Source organism: Globicephala melas, chromosome 11, assembly GCF_963455315.2.
Source record: "Globicephala melas chromosome 11, mGloMel1.2, whole genome shotgun sequence".
NCBI classification, from domain to species: domain Eukaryota; kingdom Metazoa; phylum Chordata; class Mammalia; order Artiodactyla; family Delphinidae; genus Globicephala; species Globicephala melas.
This window is the reverse complement of record NC_083324.2, coordinates 46724518-46748432: the sequence shown is the minus strand read 5'-3', so window position 1 is coordinate 46748432 and position 23915 is coordinate 46724518. Positions and strand designations below refer to the sequence as shown.

General features: G+C 38.9%; 1 protein-coding gene across 1 annotated transcript in view; it reads right to left on the bottom strand.

Annotated features, from left to right (window-relative positions):
- Positions 1-22326, bottom strand: part of TOPAZ1 (testis and ovary specific TOPAZ 1) — a 67826-nt gene extending 45500 nt beyond the window's left edge. The window contains exons 1-4 of the mRNA XM_030829998.2: positions 21978-22326; positions 19070-21533; positions 8049-8110; positions 7226-7353 (exon numbers count right to left, since the gene is read on the bottom strand). Coding sequence (XP_030685858.1) covers positions 7226-7353; positions 8049-8110; positions 19070-21533; positions 21978-22326 — 3003 coding nt within the window. The remainder of the gene's footprint in view (positions 1-7225; positions 7354-8048; positions 8111-19069; positions 21534-21977) is intronic.
- Between the last annotated feature and the right edge of the window lie 1589 nt (positions 22327-23915).

Genomic DNA, 23915 nt, shown 5'->3' with positions numbered 1-23915 from the left:
AAGATGGCATTTGAAATTTGTGAGGAAATGATTCAATAAATAGTAACAGGGCTTCCCTGGTGGCACAGTGGTTGAGAGTCCACCTGCCGATGCAGGGGACACAGGTTCGTGCCCCGGTCCAGGAAGATCCCACATGCCGCAGAGCGGCTGGGCCCGTGAGCCATGGCTGCTGAGCCTGCACGTCCGGAGCCTGTACTCCGCAATGGGAGAGGCCACAGCAGTAAGAGGCCCACATACCACAAAAAAATAAAAAAATAAATAGTAACAGAACAACAGGCTAGCTGACCGGATGGAAAAAAGCTTGGTACCAATTCACCATATGCCAAAATACTTTAAGTTCATTAAAGATTTAAATATAAAAAATACTGAAAGTATCAAAAATAAAATAAAGGTGAGTAGTTATATAATTTGGAGGCTGGAGAAAGCCTAAGCTGACACCAAAGGCAGAAACCATGAATTACGGTATCGGTAGGTTTGAATACAAACATTTAAAATATTTTCGTATGCTAAGATGACAGAAGTCACCTGTCAAAATAAGAACAGAAAGGTTACATCGTTTCTACTTTTTTTCTTCCAAGATAAAATTTAAATTTATATTGATAAAAAATTTAAACATAATAACACCAAAAAAGCACTAGAAAAAGATACAGGTGAACATTTTTGATCCAGAAACGGGGAAGGGTTTCTCTAAATACAACTCATAACTCAAATATCATAAAATAAAACATACATTTGAGGGGCTTCCCTGGTGGCACAGTGGTTGAGAATCTGCCTGACAATGCAGGGGACACGGGTTCGAGCCCTGGTCTGGGAAGATCCCACATGCTGCGGAGCAACTAGGCCTGTGAGCCACAACTACTGAGCCTGTGCGTCTGGAGCCTGTGCTCCGCAACAGGAGAGGCCGTGACAGTGAGAGGCCCGCGCAACACGATGAAGAGTGGCCCCCGCTTGCTGCAACTAGAGAAAGCCCTCACACAGAAACGAAGACCCAACACAGCCATAAAAATAAAAAATAAAATAAATAAATTAAAACAACAACAAAACAAAAACAAAAAAAACACATACATTTGACTAAATAAAAATAAAAAGCTCCTTCAAGGTAAAACCAAACTATTAAAGATGGCATTTGAAACCAAGTCAAACACAAATGAAAACCAAGTCAAACACAAATGAAAAAACAGGAAAAAGTTATGGCAACATATGACAAAGAACAAATATGCTTAATATATGAAAAGTTCCTGCAAATAAAAAAAGACCAAAATCCCAAAAGAAAAATGGGCAAAGGATGTAAAAGAGAAGTTCACAGAAGAAAATGTAAATGGCTTTTACACATACTAAAAGATGCTTAACTAGACTCATAAGAGAAAAGCAAATGAAAAGTCATTTGTAAAAATGTACAGATGGACAAAAATAAAAAAAATTTAATACTGAGTTGGTGAGTGTGTGGGGGAGAAAACTGTCATTCCCATACAATGTTGATGGAAGCATAAATCAAAGCAATCTCTATGTAGGGCAATCTGAAAATTCTACTTCTAAGAATTAATCCAAAAATGCTTGCACATATGCAAAATGCCTTATGCTCAAGGATGCATAATGCAACAATGTTAAAATAGCAAAAAATGGGAACAAACCAAGTGTCCATCAACAGTGTAACTTGTTGAATAGAGTATACCCATATAGTGGATAATTATATAATTGTAAAAACAAAGTGTCATTACATATATGGAAAGGAAACAATCTCCATTATACATTAAGTTAAAAAAAGACAAAGAACGATAAGCTGTCGTTTGTATAAAATTAAAAAGAACACACAATAGGTCCAGTTTGAGAAATGGCAAATAAGTATCTCTTATTGGGCTAATCCTTCTTCAGGTAACAACTATAACTCTCAGATGAACTATAAAAAAAAACTCTGCCTGAAAACACTGGAGAGATATGAAAAGTAGGCAGAATCTGGAGGAAAAGAGGGAATGACACTGGGTAACAGTCATGTTTTTATGGATTTATTCTTAAAGAGAGGCCTTAATTGGTTGGAACCACTGGGGAAGGCTAAAAATTTGCCATACTGACACAAAGAACCAGAAGACAGAGTACAGGGCAAAGTCAGAAACTGGGAAGTGAGGCTGGGAATCCTGGAAACGGGAGAGCCTAAGAGAGAAAGCCCCCAAATCTGCTTTAAACTTGGTCCAAATCTCTAGCTGACCCTTGAACTACACCTTTGTAAGGTAGACTCCAAACAACCCAGATGACACTAAACGAACTGAAAAAACATTTCAACTGCCTACTACCGCAGGGGAGTAACCTGGAGGCCAAGTCCACCCAAGTTAAAAGCTAAGCATGCAATTACCAGACAGCCCAGCAACTGCAAACCTGGGCATTTATTTCAAAATACCAAAGTTACAGAGATGGAAAACATATTAATGGTTACTAAGGTTACAGAAGTTAGGGGTAGGGAGGGATGTGTGACAAAGGGGTAACATAAGGAATATCTTTGTAGTGATGGCATAATTATCTTGATTGCAGTCGTGGCTACAAAAATCTGCTCACTTGATAATATATACAGAACTACATACACTCATTATACTAATACCAAATTTCTGCTTCTGATATTGTGCCTTAAGATGTAATCATGGAGGAAAACTACTTTTGCAACTTTCTGTGAATTTACAATTGTTTCAAAATAAAAATTAAAAAGTACACTAGCATTTCAACCATCTGGGGGTCAAAACTAGAATCATTAAGCAACTACTACCATGGTAAATCTAAAAATTGTTATATATGGATTCTGGGTATAACTGATATACAAGAGAAAGAAAAAACAAGGTCTGTAGAAAAGACAGAAATATATATATGTAAAAGATCAGTAAGGAAGCATTTCTAAAAATTCACAGAAAACCATACATAAAAGCAGAAAAGTGGCAAGCTAGACATATGTCCTATAAATCAACCTATTTACCCTCTAAAGTTCCTAAAATATAAGGTGAGAGATGGATAAAGTTTGTTAATTCCCAAATTGTGGGGCCAGATATTTTAATGACAAATATTATTGACAAGGTCATGTATCAATATTTTCTAAAGAGTTGCTACTTTGAAGCTTACCACGGTATCAGAAAGATAAAAGTATCATTCCCCTTCCCTTAAACAAATCCAAAAAGTTTACACTAGGAAGTAGATAAATGATTTTGGGGATTATTTTTAAAAGAGCTAATATTGAAAATAGTCTACATCTTTAAATATTTAGTTAAGAACTCAGTGAATTCTGGCAAACATCTCTTAAAATCTATCCTTGCAGAACTGAAAGCAAAAAGTCTTCTCTTCTGCTTTAAGTAGAATAGAGTACAAACTGTTTATTTTTTAATGCTTTAGAGCAAAGGTTGGCAAGCTATGGCAAGCTATAGCCTGCAGGCTGCCTGTTTTTGTAAATAAAGTTTTATTTGAACACAGCAATTGACATTTGTTTACATATTGTCTATGGCTTCTTTCTCCTTACAGTAACAGAGCTGAGTAGCTAGGACAGCAACCATATGGCCCACAAAGCCAGACAAGTATTTACTATCTAGTCTTAAAGAAAAGGTTTGCTGACCCCTGCTATAGAGTCAAGGGATTCTACTGTGTGACCCTGGACAAGATACTAAGTCTCAGTTTTTTCATCTGCAAAGGGAAATAGCAGTACACACTTCATGTGCAGTAAAGGATTAACTCAGTAAATCTGGGTTGTCCATATGCCGTATGTTAAAGGTCTGGCCTGTGACCTGCTCCTAGAAGGTAACTTATAAGCCCTTGGAATATGCTGCTTGATTGTGTGTCTTTGTTTACCTGGGTGTCTGGGATCACAACAGATAATGTAAGCTAACAGTGTAATTTATGGAAGAGGCCTTGGGCCACTCCAGAAAGTCTTTGTGATTTATGACGGGGTCCTTGAGCCATGTGGTATCAGCTTGACCTCTGGAGGGACTGGATTGAGACTGAGTGACTAAGGTCAGCTATGCAGGTGGTCAACCATGCCTATGTGACTGACCCCAATAAAAACCCTGACCAAGCTTCAGGCAAGTCCCTGGCTGGCAATATTCTGTTTTTGTCATACATCACTCCTGGGAGGAGCAAGCAGTGTCCACGTGACTCTATTGGGAGAGAAAAACTGGAAGCTTGTACTCCGTTTCTCCTGTGCTCTGCCCTATGTGACTCTTTCTTTTGCTGACTTTAATCTGTATTCTTCCACTGAAATAAACTGTAACCTTGAGTTACAATAACAGCTTTGCTGACCTCTGTGAGTTCTTCTAGCAAATCACTGAACCTGAGGGTGGCTTTGGGAACTCCTGTATAGCACCTCCTTATATCATAGGGATAAGATATAACCAGTGCTAAGTCTCTAGCACTGGCTGGCTGGCATTTAATAAAGGTTCAATACATAGTGGCTGTTATCATCAAACCATTAAGCAAGTACTTTGTGATATTTTTATTCATGCTACAGGACACTTCTAACACTTAAAGACTTTTTTTTTTTGATGTGGACCATTTTTTAAAGTCTTTATTGAATCTGTTACAATATTGCTTCTGTTTTATGTTTTGATTTTTTGGCTCCGAGGCATGTGGTATCTTAGCTCCCCAACCAGGGATCGAACCTGCACCCCCTGCACTGGAAGGCGAAGTCCTAACCACTGGACTTCCAGGGAAGTCTCAAAAGACTATTTTCAAATGAGGTTCACATTCAATATTCATTCAACAACCATTTGGGACTTCCCTGGCTGTCCAGTGGTTAAGATTCTGCACTTCCATTGCAGGGCACACAGGTTTGATCCCTGGTCAGGGAACTAATATCCTGCATGCCGTGCGGAGCGGCCAAAAAAACCCAATCATTTGTGTTATTGCTCTGTATCAGCCACTGCTCTAGGTGCTAAAGATTCGTTTGTGAGCAAAATGGACAAAAATCTTTGCCTTCATGGAGTTTCATTCTAGCAGGAAGAGATGGAGGTAAACATAAATAAGTAAATGTAAAGTATATTATATCATGATAAATACAAGAAAGGGGGATATGAAATGTTGACAGAACGGAGAATACTGGAATTTTAGGTTGGATGGCTAGCGGAGGTCTCTCTAAGAACATGAAATTTGAGTAAAGATGTGAAGGAAATAAGAAAGTAAACTATATCTTTTTTTTTTTTTTTTTAGGAGATAAAATGGCAAGGGCAAAGGCCGTGAAGTGGGAGAAAGCCTGGTTTGTTCCAAGAACAGCAAGGAGGCTAATGTGGTCAGAGTAAAATGGATAAGGAGAGTAGTCAAAGAGATCAGAGAGGTAACAACGTAGGGGAGGGGTAGGGGGAACAGATAAAGGGCCATGTAGGCCACAGTAAGGAATCTCAATATTAAAAGCCACTGGAGAGTTTGAAGCAGAAGAATAACATGATCTAATTTATGCTATGTTGAGAATAAACTACAAGAGAACAATATCAGAAGCTGAGAAATGTAGGAGACCACTGCAGTAATTCAGGCAGGAGATGATATTAGGCGGGGCCTGGGCCTGGGCCTGTGTGGTATGTGTGGGAGTGATGAAAAGTGAATAATTTCCAGACATCATCTGAAGCTAAGGCCAGCAGGATTTCCTTACAGTCTGGATATGGAGTGAGAGAAAAAGAAAGTAAGAAAATCCAACGCTTTTGAGCCTAAATAACTTATAAAGGATAGAGTTGTCTTTAATAGAAAAGGTGAAAATTACAGGAACGGCTGGTTTGTGGTAGGGTAGGGGACATCTAACAGGAGGTCAGTTTTGAACATGTTAAGTTTGAGAAGTATAATTGGACATCCAAGTGGAAAAATCAAATAGGCAACTAGACAGAAAGGTCTGCAGCTCAGAGACGAAGTTCAAGCTGGAGATATCAATTTGAGAGTCTTAGCACACAGATGGCATTCAATGCAATGAGGTTGGATGAGACCATCTAAGGAGCAAATCTAGATAGGAAAAAAGAACAGACTCCTGGTCTAGGCACTGGGTCGCTCCAACATGTAGAGGTCAGGGAGATCAGGAGAGACCAGCGAAACCAACTGGGAAGTTGCAGACAGACAGGACACTAGGCATGCATGTTTAACCTGAAAGCCATGTGAAAAAAATGTTTCAAGGAAAGTGTGATCAACTGTTAAATACTGGTGATAGGTTAAGTAAGATTAAGACTGAACTATGTCGATTAGACTCAGCAACGAGCAGATCACTGGAGAGTTTAAGACAGGTAGTTTTGGTGGAGGTGAAGGTGAGTATCTTTGGAACTGGAGGAGAGAAACTGGGGATAGAGGGTCTAGACAAGTCTTTGGAGAAACAGGACGACAGGTGAAAAGGAAAATGGGACCATGAAAATGTATTTTTGGTTTTGTTTGAAGATGGGAGAAAAGCATGCTTATGTTGAAGAGAATGATCCAGTAATGAAAGGAGAATTACTGGAGTAGTATTTTAAGAGAGGAAAGAGATGGATTCTAGCACACAGGTGAAGGGAATAGCCTTGGCCTGTTCATCCAGTGTAACAGAAGTGAAGCTGGAGTTTTGGGAACAGGTGCAGGTAGGTGGCCTAATGTATTGGTAGGAACTTCTTTTCCAATTACTTCAATTTTCTTGGTAAAGTAGGAAACAAGGTTGTTAGCTATGAGGACAAATGAGGAGGAATAAGGAGAAAGAAACATGAAATAGTTGTCTAGGAGTCAATTAAATTATTCAAAAGGTTAAGACAATCATACACATTATCCGGCAGATAATTGATACCCCCAATTTTCTCCATATCATACACCAGTGGTATGTTCCAACATCAAGTTAGGTTTAGCTCCAATTCCTATGCCTTCTACATCTGTGGTCGAATAACTGATGCTTGCATTCATAGCACTCAGACACTATGATATTCTAAAATTTCAAAGAAGATCAAATGATATTCAGTACTTTGTACTTAGTGAGGCAGGAAGATATGTAACAATTTAGAAAGATTTACATAGGTTTAAGAACTTTAGGATTCTAAAAAGCTAAATATATAATTAAACAGCATACCCCATTTTCCCAGACAAGTGAAACTCTATTAATACTGTGCTTATGGCAAGCATCAAGCAGTATGTCCCATGGCCAGAATGACGTGACTCTTTTACTCAACAAAAAGGCCATTCCCTTGTCACCTGACAGCACTGCTAAGATGGACTTCTGTATTTACCACTATCTGGACCAAGAAATAAGAATATGCAAAAGATTCCCTAGTACCTTTTCATCCAAGTCTGAACTTTTTGTGTGTTCACTGACGTCTCCCAGTTTTTCATTTGAAGAAGTCTCATTAGTAACTTCACCTAAGGAAATGTTTGCACCTTTGGAATCATGTTTTATCTCACTTGCTGAAAAGAAATAATATTCAACTGTAGAAACTTTAAATGACAAAATAACCAAGTCATTTAAAGATTGTTCTAAAAATGAGTTAGAATTCAGAGACTCTTTTAAAGTCCAATGTGACAAATATGAAGCAGCATTTTCAGCAAATTATACATTTATTCCTCCCTCTCTATCAAAATAACTCCATTACATGGTATAAAAAGAATTGGCAGTAAGACAAAATTGAGACATAAAGATAAATTTAAGAATCTTTCTTGATCATGTCCAGCTATTTTTCAATATATTTTTAAAATTGGAAAGTTTTTGCAATTAACTTTCAAATTATTTCCTGTAAAGATTCAGTTATTTAAATTTAGGATTAGCTATTATTAAAAAAATATTAAAAAGGACTCAGATTTAAAATGTGGTAAAGCTTAAATATATATTTCAATTTCAAAAATGAGACTACAAAAATTGCTAAGGTCAATTATCTTTTGTAGATAAAGCCTAACAAAGTTATTTATTAAATAATCAACTGGAAAATTTCTCAAAATCTGATCTGCCAACCAGGCAAAACTGAGGAAAACTGACAAACTGTAAAACGTGGTTGACAGACTCTAAAATGAAAAGCTTCCTATTTTAATGAATTCATTCTGACTATGCCTAAATAGAGATATAAAAGTACTTCAATATTACACATTCTGAAAATGTCAAATTTTACCTGCTGACAAGGAAGCACAGATCTCTGACTTCATCAATTCAGGATCCAGTACAGGGAGTTCTCTATTATAAAGCAAACAGAGCTTACACATTATAACATATTCTAGCAAAACTATCCACTCCTCTAAACATTACACAATACTAGCTTTAGCAGCCTGGCGAACATCAGCTCAAGTCCTCCAAGGCCAGAGTACTATTCTGGGATAGCACACCCAAGCAGATTCTGCATTTGGTTCTTTTTTTTTTTTTTTTTTTTTGCGTTACGCGGGCCTCTCACTGTTGTGGCCTCTCCCATTGTGGACGCGCAGGCTCAGCGGCCATGGCTCATGGGCCCAGCCACTCCACAGCATGTGGGATCTTCCCAGACCGGGGCACGAACCCGTGTCCCCTGCATCGGCAGGCGGACTCTAAACCACTGCGCCACCAGGGAAGCCCCTGCATTTGGTTCTTTAATCACAGTCGCCACAATTGTTAGGGAGTGCTGCCACTCAAACTCTGTTACTCAGAGAGAACTGATGACATATACAAGGCATTTAAAACATTTTTAAAGTATTACACCAATGCAAGATAATGTTTACCTCCTACTCTTAAGCATGTGTATGTATGTCTTACCGCCAATGTAAAAGGAAGAGTGTGAGAGCACTTTGAATCTCTTTTTGTAGTCTCTGAAGACAACCTAAGGTCTAAAGGTAACAGCTATGGAGATCAGAGTTAAACCAACCTGGGTTCAAATATTGTTCTGCCACTTACTATGTCAACAGTGGCAAAACTATTTAAATTCTTTGAGTCTAACCATATCTGTAAAATGAGAATACCACTTACCCACGAGGTTATTGTGAGGATTAAATAAGATAAAATGTCCTTAAAGCCAATGGCATAGGCTCAACAAATGAAAACTACAGCTATAGGAGCCACTCAAAAACAAGTGGCCAGGGCTTCCCTGGTGGCACAGTGGTTAGGAGTCCGCCTGCCGATGCAGGGGACACGGGTTCGTGCCCCGGTCTGGGAAGATCCCACGTGCCGCGGAGTGGCTAGGCCCGTGAGCCATGGCCACTGAGCCTGCGTGTCCAGAGCCTGTGCTCCGCAACGGGAGAGGCCACAACAGTGTGAGGCCCGCGTACTGGGGAAAAAACAAACAAACAAACAAACAAACAAGTGGCCAAACACTATTCCATTTTTAAAAACTTGGACAAAAGTATATAAAAGTACACAGAATAAAATATAATAGGACTTCCCTGGTGGCGCAGTGGTTAAGAATCCGCCTGCCAGGACAAGAATAAAGATGCAGACATAGAGAATGGACTTGGACACGGGGAGGGGGAAGGGTAAGCTGGGACGAAGTGAGAGAGTGGCATGGACATATATACACTACCAAATGTAAAATAGATAGCTAGTGGGAAGCAGCTGCATAGCACAGGGATGTCAGCTCGGTGCTTTGTGACCACCTAGAGGGGTGGGGTAGGGAGGGTGGGAGGGGAGGCGCAAGGGGGAGGGGATATATGTATACATATAGCTCATTCACTTTGTTACACGGCAGAAACTAACACAACATTGTAAAGCAATTATAGTACAATAAAGATGTTAAAAAAAGTAAGTATTTATATAACTTTAAGTTTATAGACACATGTATGAAAACCAATGGCTTTTTAAATTATATGATATTATACTTTGTGAGAGGGATTTTCCTTCCAAGTTTCAATGTTACCTCAATTATTCAGAACCTTAATTTTGCTTTTTAAAAAAATTTTCTCTGAAAATAGTATCGTCTTTGATTTTCTGCTTTGAACTACCTTGTCATTTGAAAAAAATTGTGTATATAACAACAAAAAAAAGGAATCCACCTGCCAATGCAGGGGACACGGGTTCGAGCCGTGGTCCAGGAAGATCCCACATGCCGCGGAACAACTGAGCCCGTGCGCCACAACTACTGAGCCTGCGCTCTAGAGCCCGCGAGCCACAACTACTGAGCCCACGTGCCACAATTACTGAAGCCCACGTGCCTAGAGCCCATGCTCCGCAACAAGAGAAGCCACCGCAATGAGAAGCCCACGCACTGCAATGAAGAGTAGCCCCCGCTCGCCGCAACTAGAGAAAAGCCCTTGTGCAGCAATGAAGACCTAACACAGCCAAAAATAAATATAAAATAAATAAATTTAAAAAAAGAATGGGAAAATAAAAGTACAAACAAGACACAAATATATACAAATCTCCTCCCCCAATTCATACCTCTTGACTCATATCTATTAGAATATCTCCATTTCAGTATTTCAAAGGTCTCTCCAACTCAACATGTCTAAATTTGACCTCATGACCAGCATCCCTCCCCAATCCTGCCTGTTTTCATCAGAGAACTGTAATGCCCTTCTTTGAAACAAGAGAAACCAGGTATCTTCCTTAACTCCTACCTCTAACCTCACCCCCATTTGATTAATCAATCTTCACTTCCTAAACCTCTCTCAAATCCACTCCCACTTCTGGTTGAAGTCACCATGTCCTTTGGTCTAATTATGACAATAGCTCCTTGCCAATTTGTTCTCCACACCAGAGCTATCATGATTTTTAAAATGTAAATCTGATCAAATTCTCTACTGGAAGTCAAGTCCTTCAGTGAATCCCTATATACTCTTAGGATAAAGTTCAAACTCACCATGAATTCTAGTTTGTCTAGGATGATCTGTGTATGCCTCTTATCCTGGCATATTAATTATTAATACCTCCCCCCGCATTTCCCTCTCAAAATTTTTGCAATTCAGAAGATCAATTCTATGGTCATCCTATTTACAAAGCCCTGCACGACTGAGCTTTCTGCATATTCTGTAGGTTCATTTCTTGCCACCTGAACACTAAGCCATGGGATGTTATTTCTGTCTCTCAGTTGTAACATGCTCTTCCCTGCAGGCCTACCTATAGACTACTCCTTCCCTCTCAATTTTCTACTCACTTTTCTTCACCTATTGCCTAGTTCCTATTCATTATTTAGTGTTCAACTTAAATGTTACTAGGGCGAGGAAGCCTTCAACACCTTGCACTTTTCCTATCATATTTTATTGTATTTGCTTAATCATTTGCAGCCCTTGATAGACTAAAAGCTCTGTGAGAACAAGGTCCATGTGCATCTAGTTGCTAACCATATACTCAGCACCTAACATCCTCCTGGCCTGACACTAGGGAGAGGCAAATGAAGATGCCTCTCTCCTGTCTACAAACTCCCAGCATAGAAGGAGGTGCACATACAAGGAGACATAATATACTGAGATCTGTGCCAAGAGAACTACTGGAACAAATCCCTAGAATAATATCTCAGATGTGATTTAGAGGACAAATGAATGAAAAGAAAGGAACTTTTGGATAAAGAAACACATGCAAAAGGATTCAGATAATGACATATTGTGGAAACAGTGAGCTGCCTGCTCTGCTTATCTTTTATCAGCCTCCCCCCACACTTTCCTCCCCACCAACCCCATAGCTGCCAAAGACAGAATGGATGCAGATCCACCAAAGAGCCATAATAAGCCATGCCAATCAATTTAGACTCTATCCTCAGGTGGCTGAGAGCCACCGGAGTACTGTAAGCAGTCACTGGCAGATCAATTTCTGCTTCAAAATATTACTGCGGAGGAGGATATACTAAGAGATTTCAGGAAGATTAACCAGGAGCTAATTGCAATAATTTAGAAGAAATATGAATAAGATAGTAGCAGTGAGAATTGAGAGAAAGGAAAAACCGTGAGAGATATTCAAGATAATAGCATGAATAGGATTAACTGACTCAATAAATAGAGAATTGAGGGCTGTTTCTAATTATGCTGAAAGTTACATTCACAAATAGGTACAGCCCAGACACACAGAAGGTTATTCCTTAAAAAAAAAAAAAAAACCCAAAACCCAAAAAAGTAAATAAGTATAGCAAGTGTATTACAACAGTATTTTTTAATACTGCTGGTACAGTTCATAAGAGAAACTTTTTACTATGAATAAGTAACTTACAAGGAAGGTAAAATTGCACATGCCACTCTTGTTAGAAGTAATTTAGTTTTGTTTTGAATTTGCAAGACACAAAGAGATACGAAAAAGTTAAATTCAACTAGATTAGGAAAAATAAAATTGTAACCCCCATAAATATATTACAGCTTTGCATTAGTGGAGTAGAAAGGGGGAAAAATGAAGGGTAGAAGGAGGAAAGGAGAGAAACAGACTTGGGTGAGGCTACAGAATACAGGGAAGCAAAAGAGAAGATCTGAGCAAAAAGGAGAGGAGAATAAGAGAGGCTTCTGAAGAACTACATAGATTACATCAGGTTTATCCTCTAACAGAGCATTTTTCAAGGGGGTGATGTAATTTAATGGGTTCCAACCAGGATTTTTAAATAAAACAGAATAAAATACAAAATATGATACTAGACCACATGTAGTAAGGGAAATACTATTTTTATAAATCTATTGTCTTACATATTCATAGGTAGGTACCAGACTGTAATGTAAAATGTATCTTTAGTATGGGTAACTGACAAACAGGTTTGAAGACGACAGCTCTAGAATAATTATTAGCAGAAAAAGCTTGAAAACTAAGAGAATGTTATTGTCCAAGAAAAATTCAGAATGTTATTGCTCAAGAAAAATTCAGAAAAAATTCCCAAGAAAAATTCAGAATGTTATTGCTTCCTTCTGAGATGCTAACTAGCTGAGTGCAGTCAATGTTCACTTATTTACACACTCACATATTGTTTGCGAAAAGGACTACCATAAACTCACTGGGGCAATTATTCTGCAGATAACAGTGGCCCAAAACAGAAATATTACAGTATCCAATTCAGTGGGCCAGAGGTTCCCAAGCCTGATGCCAGGACGTGAGGTGCTCAGTCTCCTAATATTACAAACGATAACCCCATCAAGTACAGTACCATTTATTTCAGCAAAAACAAACAATGGTTTATGTGGTCCAAAAGAGAAAAAAGTAAAAATCAGAAGGATGCTTCTTCAAACTGCACCACCTGCTACTTTAAAGAGAAGGATGAGGGCTTCCCTGGTGGCGCAGTGGTTGCGAATCCGCCTGCTATTGCATGGGACACAGGTTCAAGCCCTGGTCCGGGAAGATCCCACATGCCGCGGAGCAACTAAGCCCATGCATCACAACTACTGAAGCCCGTGTGCCTAGAGCCCGTGCTCTGCAACAAGAGAAGCCACAGAAATGAGAAGCCTGCATACAGCAACGAAGAGTAGCCCCTGCTCCCCACAACTAGAGAAAGCCCGCGTGCAGCAACGAAGACCCAACGCAGCCATAAATAAATAAATGAATTAATTAATTTAAAAAAATAAAGAGGAGGACGAGATGAGAGAGGAAAGGGGTCAAAAAGTAAATAATGTTCTGTGGCAGTCTATAGAATAATGGATTTGAAGCCATGTAAAGAACCAAAGTGCCACTCTTCCAGCATGCTGTTTTGGGGAGGGGAGATCGACTTTGGAGCAGGTTGCCCTGTGTCCAGATCTCAGCTCTGATACTTACTAGTTGTGTGCCCTTTGGAAAGTTAGTGACTTTGACTCAATTTTAAAGATATGGTCAATCTCAGAACTGTTCTACTTAATGAAATAGCATAAGTAATGTATCTAGCACAGGGTAGACACTAAATGTCAGTTCTTACAATTAAGTGTAAAATTGTGCATTATAGTTAGAGTGCCTCAGATATTCAGTGGACAGGGAGAATGGAGTAAGATGAGCTTCTTGAAAGACAGGCCAAGGAGTCTAAATAAATGAGGGAAAGAAAGAGAATGACCTTTACTTCTGCTGGAAAGCATTTTTTGTTTTTGTTTTTGGGTTTTTTTTGGTCATTTGGTATTGTAAACCTGGTGACAGAGGCCAGTCTCTTGGGGAACAAACTGATTCCCCAAGATCTGAGAAAGTAAGTGGGGTGGATTTCTTGAGACAATATAATTTACCCAGCATAGATCCATGCTAGGCATGGTCTAAATGGGACTCAAATGCCTGAGCAAAAGTAATAGGCTTTTATTTTCTGTACAGTGGTGCTAGGTATTTTTCCCCCTAGAAGTTTATTATTTACCAGCTCTAGAATGTACAATGGCTTTTCATGGATTTAAGTCCAAGTTGCAAAGGTGGTATAAATGATCCAAACTGATCACCAGCATCAATTCTATACCAAGTTCAAATTTTGATGCCTAATTTTCCAACCTTCTTAGTCTGGTATCACCCTACTTATCAAGTCTTATTTTTACTATTCTTAAACATCTATCTGCTTTAGAAAAAAAGGATTCACTGTCTCCATTTACATATATTCCAATGCTTGAGAAACAGCCTACAACATAGTAGGAACTGAAACCTTAATTCTCTCCCCTCCCTCAATGTATGAGTGACTGGGTTTACAAAGGCAAATGAGACATGGACATTTCCCACCCTCAAGAAGTCCAACAGTTTATGTGAGCCATGGAATACAAGATATGGTACACAAAAGTTAAATATCTGTCTCACACACACACAAACAGAAAATGATGTTCCCATGGAAAAGTGTCTGAGATATCTACTCTAAACCAAGAACTTATTAGAGAGGATAACACCAGAAACAAAAAGGAAAGAAAGAAAGAAAAATAGAGAATATACACAAGAGTATATATTCTTGTGCAACTGTATTTACATTGGTGGGTACCAAGATGAAAATTAGACTGTATTCAGTAACAAAAAATATGTTCTCCTCTCAAGACTTCACTGAACTCATTAAATGTTACATCTACAAAGAAAATAAAACAAGACTAATAACTGTGTTTATAATAAAATGGGCAAATAAAACATATTTTATCAAAATTATTAAGGTCTACTAGATTAGTGTATGTTTTGTTGGCTAAAGTTAAATTTTCTGATTCCTGTTGTGTAATCAGGCCTGTACAATGCTCTTAGTTGGCTGACTCAATCTGTTGAGTTCCTAACTATGTGAAGATTAAAAAAAAGTAATCATGTTATTTGGTTTTTTGCTATTAAGTTGTATGAATTCCTTATGTATTTTGGATATTAATCCTTCATCAGATACATGATTTGCAAATACTTTCTCCCATTCCATAGGCTGCCTTTTCATTTTGTCTAGACAAATAGTGTATGATCTCACTTGTATGTGGAATCTAAAAGAAAGAACTCATAGGAACAGAGATGAATGTGTCAGCTAACCTTATTATGGTAATCATTTTGCAACATATACATATATCAAATCATCAAATTGTACACCCTAAACTTACATAAATGATACATCAAATGTCTCAAATATGTCAAATATGTCTCAATAAATTTGGAAATAAAGAGAAAAAAGAAAAGTAAAAAAAAAAAAGGTCCAATAGTATTAGCAGGTGAGAGATGTAAATTATATCATCATGAAATCAGTGCCATAAGTGAGGTAGCAAAAGGTGCTGTGGGAAGAGAACGGCTCCTGCTTCTGTCTGAAGAAGTCATAATCTGCCCTGCACAACCATATTCATAGCTACCTTTACCTTCTGCCCACATTTTCTTTATTAATTTTCTACCTCTCCAAACTTTCTTCCTTCTTCCCCCTTGTTAATCTAAATCAATCCAACCGTTAAGGATCAGTACAAATTTTGGCTTTTCCAAGAGGCCCTTTCAACCCTCTTTTCTAAACTACTAGTGTTCTTGTACCTCAGTTTACATATTTTTGTTTCAAACACATTAGTCCCCACTTCCCCAGCTATATAGTAATTCCCGTGAATATTTGGCAGATTCTTAAAATCTCAATGATCCACTGTATAATATCACTTGACTGAAATTCTAGCATATGTGATTGAACATAATCCTATATTCTAGTACAGATTAACTGTCCAGCACTGACTATTACAGACATTCTCAGATCTCTAACTATACTTACAGGCTAATTCAAAAGTTTTACCTATTTCACCCATTATATATGTCTAAGTTCATCAGTTCAAGTCTTAGGGAATTAGTTCTAATATGCTTCTAATGCTTTGGATTTTAATATGGACTTCCCCCACAGTGGAGACTGACAATGAATAAGTATTCTAACATAACTTAAATGCCTTACAAATAAGCTCATGTTTGTCTACCTGTTTTACCAATATGAGGTAGTCCAGAGCTTCTGACAATTTCTGGGCATAGCCCTCCCATCTTCAATTTCTATTTCTGTAAAACAGAAACTCATTCTAACAGGTTTCAACCTCTCAGTGTCGTAGAGTGAGGAAACAGTAATGTACTAATTAGCAACTGATTGGTAAAAGGGAGAGAGCTGACATTAGAAATTATGTTTTAAGCTTCATCTAGTTCTAGAACCATTAACAATTTTCTGTATAACTATTAGCAGACCCTCTGGTGATCATGCGTCCATTTTTCCCTGTTAAGGTTTATCCTAGCACCGTGGATGACTGTAAAACTGGTATTTCCAGTGCAGAAAAAATTAAAATAACTACTGAGGAAATTTTAAAGTTTATTTAAAACCCAAAACTTCAGAAGCAGGGATGAAAGAAAAAGAAGAGCTAAAAACAAGTATAATTGGTACTCCTGCCATAAAAGGAAATGAAGTTACAATAATAGAAAAATTATCTGAAGTAAATTTGATTCTTGGTTTGTCTTTTTTTTTTTTTTTTTGCGGTACGTGGCCCTCTCACTGTTGTGGCCTCTCCCGTTGCGGAGCACAGGCTCTGGACGCGCAGGCTCAGCGGCCGTGGCTCACGGGCCCAGCCTCTCGGCGGCATGTGGGATCTTCCCGGACCAGGGCACGAACCCGTATCCCCTGCATCGGCAGGCGGACTCTCAACCACTGCGCCACCAGGGAAGCCCAGGAACTAATTTCTTGTTGTAAAAAAGTATATTGATTCAGCAGTTCCTTTAGTTTCACTTCAGTCCCTCCTTCCCCAAGTTAAACGTAAGTAAAATTAAATGTTTACTAAAAAGTGGCATGATCCAACTTTTCTGAAATTATATCCACATATATGCCTAGACAGGCATACAAATTTTGAGTAATTAATTTGTTATTTTGGGTGGTGAGATTCCCTCCCTCTTACACTTTTAATATAATGAACACGTATCATTTTTATAAAATCAGTCATTATCCTAAGAAAGAAAAAAAAGTATAAAAAACAAACTTTACGCCCAGTTTACAACATTTCTCTCTTTCTACCTTCAACTGCAGTTCACTGTCAACATCTTGTTAGCTAACAGAGATGTTTGCCTTTGAAAGAGTTAAAAGCACCTTTAATTAACTACCTTTTATTGAGCTCTTACTATTCACTCAGTATTACACCAAAACCTTTCCCATCCCTTCATTGATTAATCCTCACGACCTTGAGAGGCAAGTACCTTCCCTTTTTACAGATAAGGTAAAATATCAATAATTTGCCTACAAGGTGACAGAGCTATTAGGGAAAGGAAAAGATTCAAAAACCTAGGTCAGACTATAAAGGTTAAGTTCTTGACCACTAATTTTAAACTAAGATAGTTCAAATCTAGATTCTGTTACTAGCAGTGTGAATTTGGACAACTGACAACTTGTCATCTTCATTTTTTCCACCTCAAAATGGGCAGATTACCATCTTCATTATGGACGTTTTTAAAAAATAACAGATAAAGCTCTTGGTCCTTCCTTTGGGATATAGAAAGTACTCTATTTGGTGATGTTACAAGTTACTGTCACACTAAGAACATCAAGAAGAATGTAATATCACAAAAGTAACTAAAATTTATGAATACCAGACAAATTTAAGTCATGTACTATTGAATCTTAGTGGAAAGTGTTTATGTTTCGAGTCTGTTCACAGAACATTCCAATATTCAAGTACTGTAACATACAAATATAAATTAGAGCTTAAAGAATTATAAAACTTTAGTAAAATATAACATAATAGTAAATAAAATTTAGGCCAATCAGATAGGTCAATTTCCCGAACAAGAAGGTTATTACTTGGCTCCATTTAAAGTTGATTCAGGCAAACTCACTCTCTTTGGGGGCTAAGTCATCATTTAAAACCATCAACTTAGATGGATCTAGAGACTGTCATACAGAGTGAAGTCAGAAAGAGAAAACCAAATATCGTATATTAACGCATATATGTGGAACCCAGAAAAATGGTACAGATGAACTGGTTTTCAGGGCAGAAACAGAGACACAGATGTAGAGAACAAATGTATGGACACCAAGGGGGGAAAGTGGTGGTGCTGGGGGGTTGGTGGTGTGATGAATTGGGCGATTGGGATTGACATGTATACACTAATATGTATAAAATGGATAACTAATAAGAACCTGCTGTATAAATAAATAAATTCTAAAATTAAAAACAAAATAAATAAAAATTCTACTATTTATGGCAAAAAAAAAAAGAATCACCTTTACTTGCTTTTAACCAAGATGCCTATTCTATCCTTGCTGATATTAAAGAAACATTTACTCAAAAAATAATAATAATAAATTAAAAAAAAATAAAACCATCACCTTGAAAGTAAAACCATGAAAAAAAATTCGTGCTTTTCCCCTCTGAATATTAGTTTAACTTTTGATTCGACTTTCAAGTTCTAATTCAAATAAACTTTTCCAAGTTTTCTCTGGTCACTGAAAAATGGATTTTTTATCTAACAAGGAAGCCACAGAAAATGGGTTAAAATACATAGCACTGTTCTTAATACGTAACTTGGTTGAAATAAAAATATATCTGTATATTTACAATTATTAAAAAACTATGAAAATAAATTTGACTTTTGAAAGAAGCAATCTCACTAATTTAAAAAGCCACTTTATAAACCACCATTTAAAATTCTGAACAGCTAATCTGCTCCATTATAATTTCAAATATATATAATTGTTTTATTTTGATTCTAAGTTTCAGCATTAATGACATTTCCAGGTCTTAGCAATTATATACTATATTACATTTAATAAATAACTGGGTTAAAAAAATAATGGAGCGTCAATAATGATCACTGAATAAATTAGTGACACCTAAGAGTAGAAAGTGCTTTTGAAACCTGCAACAATAATCTGTACCAAAAGGCATACTTGAATATGCATACCTCAAGTCATCACTTGGTTCTTTCTTTCCTGGAAGTTCCATGTGCTTGGAGTCTGTTGACTGGTGCTCTTCAGCAACATTGGGCTCCTGGCTTATCACGGGACCCTCGGAAGTAAATGAGAGCTCTCCTTCATTGGAGACTCCAAAGAGATCTGGGTCATCTTGAATTACATCAATTAAGAGGACATCATCTTCATATGCTTTAAGAATATCTGGAAACCCCACTTCAATTTCTGAAACGTTCTCAGTCATTTTTCTACCACTAACTTCAGAGAAAACTGCTTTGAATCTTTCTTGTTCACTAGAGCAGAAGGCAGGACTTTTCTTTATACACCCAGGATCATAAGAAATAGTATTATTTTCAACTGTGAGAGAAACAGCTTCCTTATTAGAAACAATATTGCCTGGTTTAGAGATGTGGTTAGATGGTTTATTATCATTACCTTGCTTTAAAAAGCTTGGAGAAATAATACAGGAACTCTTACTGCAGTATGAGTCAGAACCAGCTTGCACTGGAACTACACTATTTTGTATGCTCAAAGATTGAGGTCCTGAAGTTACTGTGGTGACATTTTCTTTAGTCCTATTCTGCCTTACCTCTGCTCCAGATAAACTGTCAAGAAGTTCTAGGGGACTATATACTTCTCTCTCTGATGACTTGCCATGTATTTTTCTTTTTTCTGTTTTGTTCTTAAGTAAGGGAATTTTAAAATTAGTCAGCCGTCCTGTGTTCAATATCTTAATCAAGTCTGGAACAACCAGTGTTTGCTTAGCAATGCATGCTTTTCGATGAATAGTTTTGCCTGTAGAGCTATTTGCTTCCTGGCCATCCTGGGAAGCCACTGTCAAATTCAGTTTTGTTAAATTCCCTCTATCTTTTTTTTTACTTTCTGTTAAGTTTTGAGTCACATTAGTTAATGGAGTATCTTCAATAGTATTAGAAACTATCTCTGACGCACTTCTGCTTAGTTTCTCTGACTTCGTTTTTTTATTATCATTGATGATAGGTTCCTTTATAACCATTAAAGTAGGTTCCACTGTAGAGACTGAAGATAAACAATTTAAATTAGAATCCAATTTCTCTCTACTTGAAGATTCACTGCTTGTTTCTGTTAGAGAACTTTGTAGCATCAATTTGGAATCAGTTAAATGAGTTTGATTTGTCTGGTGTTTAAGAAAATCATCTTGCCTAAAACTTTCCTGAGACCCAGGAAGAAAGGTATTTGACTGTGGCAAGGAAGCCTTTTTCCAACACTGGGCAGATATTCTAGCACACGAATAACAAGGCCAAGTTCTTTTGCCAGTCATTGGTATTGTTCTTTGACAGCTAAATTTAGATTCTTCAGCTTCATTCTTCGAGTCTTCCCTCGAAGCTCTCTTTTCAATAGGATGGCAATCGCTAGGTGACTTCACTATTGAGTTTTTCATCCACTTAAAATACTCCTCTGGATCCATCCTTTTACATCCTAAAGGCTCTGAACCATTCTTTTTTTCTTCTTTTGAAAGTGGCTCAAGAGTTTTCTGAAACATAGGATTTACATGGTGTTCATGACTTGTTTTTTTCCCTGTTTCTGGAAGACTTAATAAATGATCCATTGGTGACAGCGTGTTATTGTTTACTTTTCTAAAAACTTCTAAAGGACTTTTTTTAGCCTCTAAAGTCTCTGTTTCTTTACTTTCAGCACCTGTTTTGTTTTCTTGTAACACCAGCTCATATTTGTTATACACATTAGAGAATTTCATCTTAATAACCATTTCATCTCCTTTTTCAGACACCTTCATCCTTTTCCTGGGTTTTCTCCCAACACTGCTCTCCTCTAATGAATGTTTATTTTTTTCACTTTGAAGGCAGGAAAGCAAGCCCTTATTTTTACTTTGGTATGAGTCATTTTCTTCAAGTAATAACTGATTTACTCCCATTAAGTTTTCTTCAGTTTGTAAATGCTGAGGAATATTATTTGTGTCACTCTTATCTCCAAGACTCCTAGGGTTTTCTTTCTTTAACTCTGAGGAATTTTCTGGTACATGCATATATCCACCATCAGGTTTATATGCAAGGTTATTTTCATCATTACAACTCTTGGAATGGGGGAAACAACTGCAATCACGTAATCTTAAAATGCAATTATTTTCTACTCCAGGTGACAAGCTGTGACAAGAATATTTTGGAGTATTCTTGTACAGTTCATCTTGGAATTCAACCTTACTATTTTGTGTAGCCTTATATTCCGTTATTTTGAGAGGTGGCCGTTCTAAGCTTTTAAATTTTTTAATTCGAATTCTTCTTTTAATACCTTTTACCAAACTTTCCTTACCCAAAGACTGCAAGAAAGCCATACTTTGAAATTCACTGCATTCCACTGTTTGGAAAGATTCCGAACTGGTTAATGATTCCTTTCTTACCAGGTCAATTCCTGGCTGGGGATCATCACTTGAGGCTTCAGTAACTTTTCTTTTTTCCTTGGCTGAACAAAACAACAAAACATACCAGAAAAGATTTTACATTGAGGAGGAAAAAGCAATATCACTTAAAAAAAAAAAAAATTGTGAAGCCATCCATTTTTACTTCCCTGAATAGCCAAATGGAAACATACATTTGTTTTTAAATCAAAGACCTAATTTCTATTCAGGTCCTGTATAAATTCTAAGACAGCTGAATAACCTCTAGCATCGTGATTTCATACAAGCCAAAGTGAATCACTAGTAGGAATTCCTTTTACAGAACTTCTGAGCAAGGGATCCTAACAGGACAAACACCTTTTAAGCGAATTCCTGTTTTTTTCTCTCCGGGTCAACGTGTGCATCAGTAAAGCCCATGTAGATGCAAGTGAAACGCCAGTGGTAAAACACGGGTGCAGGAGAAGGGGTGCAAACGCTAGAAAGGGAGTGACCCCTGCGTGCTTCCTTACTGTGTCTTCCCGATTGCAAGGGGAGCTCCGCCTCCTTCGCTGCTTCGAAGCCCGGCCGGTCCGACGGGTCTGAAGAGCCCACCTGGCCCCCCGGCCCCTCCACTCGCCGCCTCGCTGAGGCCTTCCCAGCCCCGAACGCCTCACCCGACTTGTCACTTTCTACCTCTTCTCTCCCAGACTTCCGGGCCACCATCCCCCTCTTTTGCCCGCTCTCTTCGCGCCCCCCGGCCTCAGGGCCACAGCCTCCCGCCTCGCCTGGTCCCGGCCGCCTGCCTCTCTTCCTCGGGCCTCGCGCGTCGCCTTTACGCCCCAGGGCCGTCGCTGGGCCCGACGCCCGCGGCTGCCGCATCCGCCCCGGGCCGCCCGTCTGCCCACCGAGGCCCGCCACGCCCGCGGGCCGGAGCCCACCGGCCACACAAAAGCTGCTTCGGCTGCCAGGTACCCGCCGCCCTCAGCCCCGCCCCGCCGCGCCCAGCCGCCAAGACCCTGGGACCGGAAGCGGAAGTGGGGTCCGCGATGCCTGCCTGGGGCAGGCGCGGCAAGGCCCAACGGGCGGAAGGACCTCGAGGCTTTGCAGCTGGCCCCTCTGCCGTTCGTTGCGGGGCATGGGGGTGGAGCCTTCCAGTAGGCCGGACTCTCCCACGGCCACCTCTGGCGCCTGGTTGCTCGCAAAAACCGAGTGGCTTCTAAGTCCTCCCCAAGTCTCTTGTGGGGGGGTCCCTTTCCATATGCCTTCCTGACATCCTATACGCACCTCAAACTTAAGTTGTGCAAAACTGACCTTGTCTTTCATCACGGGCTTGCTCCTCTTGTGTTGGTGGATGCGTCACCATCTACCCAGTTGTCTAAGTCAGAAACCTAGAAACCATCAGATACCCTTCTTTCCACTTCATCCCTCGCATCCACGTTCATTAGGTCCGCTTGATTCGACTTTCTGTGTTTGTCAGCCACTCGCCTTGGCTCTGGCTTGCAGACTCTGACCCACTGCATCAACCTCCTAGATTTTATTCATGCCTCCATCCTTGTGCTTTGTCAGTCAGCTTCCACCTGCCGCCAGGCCATGCCCTTCCAATGAAAGGATGTCTTGGCATTTCCCAGCTTGACCTTTCATGAACGTCCTTTGCTCAAAGACTGAAACTAACAGAAAGTCCAAACTCTTCGTTGTGGTATTTGTGGCTCTTTCTGATATGGCCCCTGAATTGTTGATTTTGTCTCTTACTGCCACTGTAGGGGAGAAGGTGTGCTTCGGTGGAAATCTATGCACAGGAGTCACCCTTCTGCATTATCTGATTCTGATTCTATGGGAGATACTTTACAACTATATGAGTTGTAAATGAGCGGTAGCATTGCAAAATAATGGTCTATAGATATGCAAATTCTCTCCTACAGAAGTTCAGTGGACTTCCCGCTCCTTGTGGAAGAAGCCAGTTTTGCTTCCGTTTGCACATTCATTTCAATATTCCTGGTCTATAAACGTGTCTGTTCTTTGGACTCACCCTTTGAGTGGTTATTATAAAATCTGCCTGATGGGAGAAACAAAATCTTTAACATGTTCATTTTTACATCTATATGACAGTCATGATTTTGAAACTGAGCAGGACCCTGTGGGGCCCTCCTGCTTACAAAAGTCTTTCTGTTTCCCCATTTCTTGTTTATAGGCTTCCCCTGAGTTCCAAAAGGGCAGATTCAGACAGTTACTAATTAGGGAAGTGAGGGAATGTAGAAACAAAGGGAAAACTGTAGTGCAAGAAGCAATAGTGCATTGATAAAGCACAGCCTTAATTCCTCCTCAAGGGATATACAGAACAATCTGATATCTTTGAGTTCTACAGGAACTAAGTAGCCCACCCAGGTAGAGGATGGTAACTTCAGACTGAGCACAAGCACATAGACCCCAGACTAGTTTGAACCAGAAGACTGATGATTAAGATTCCTGAA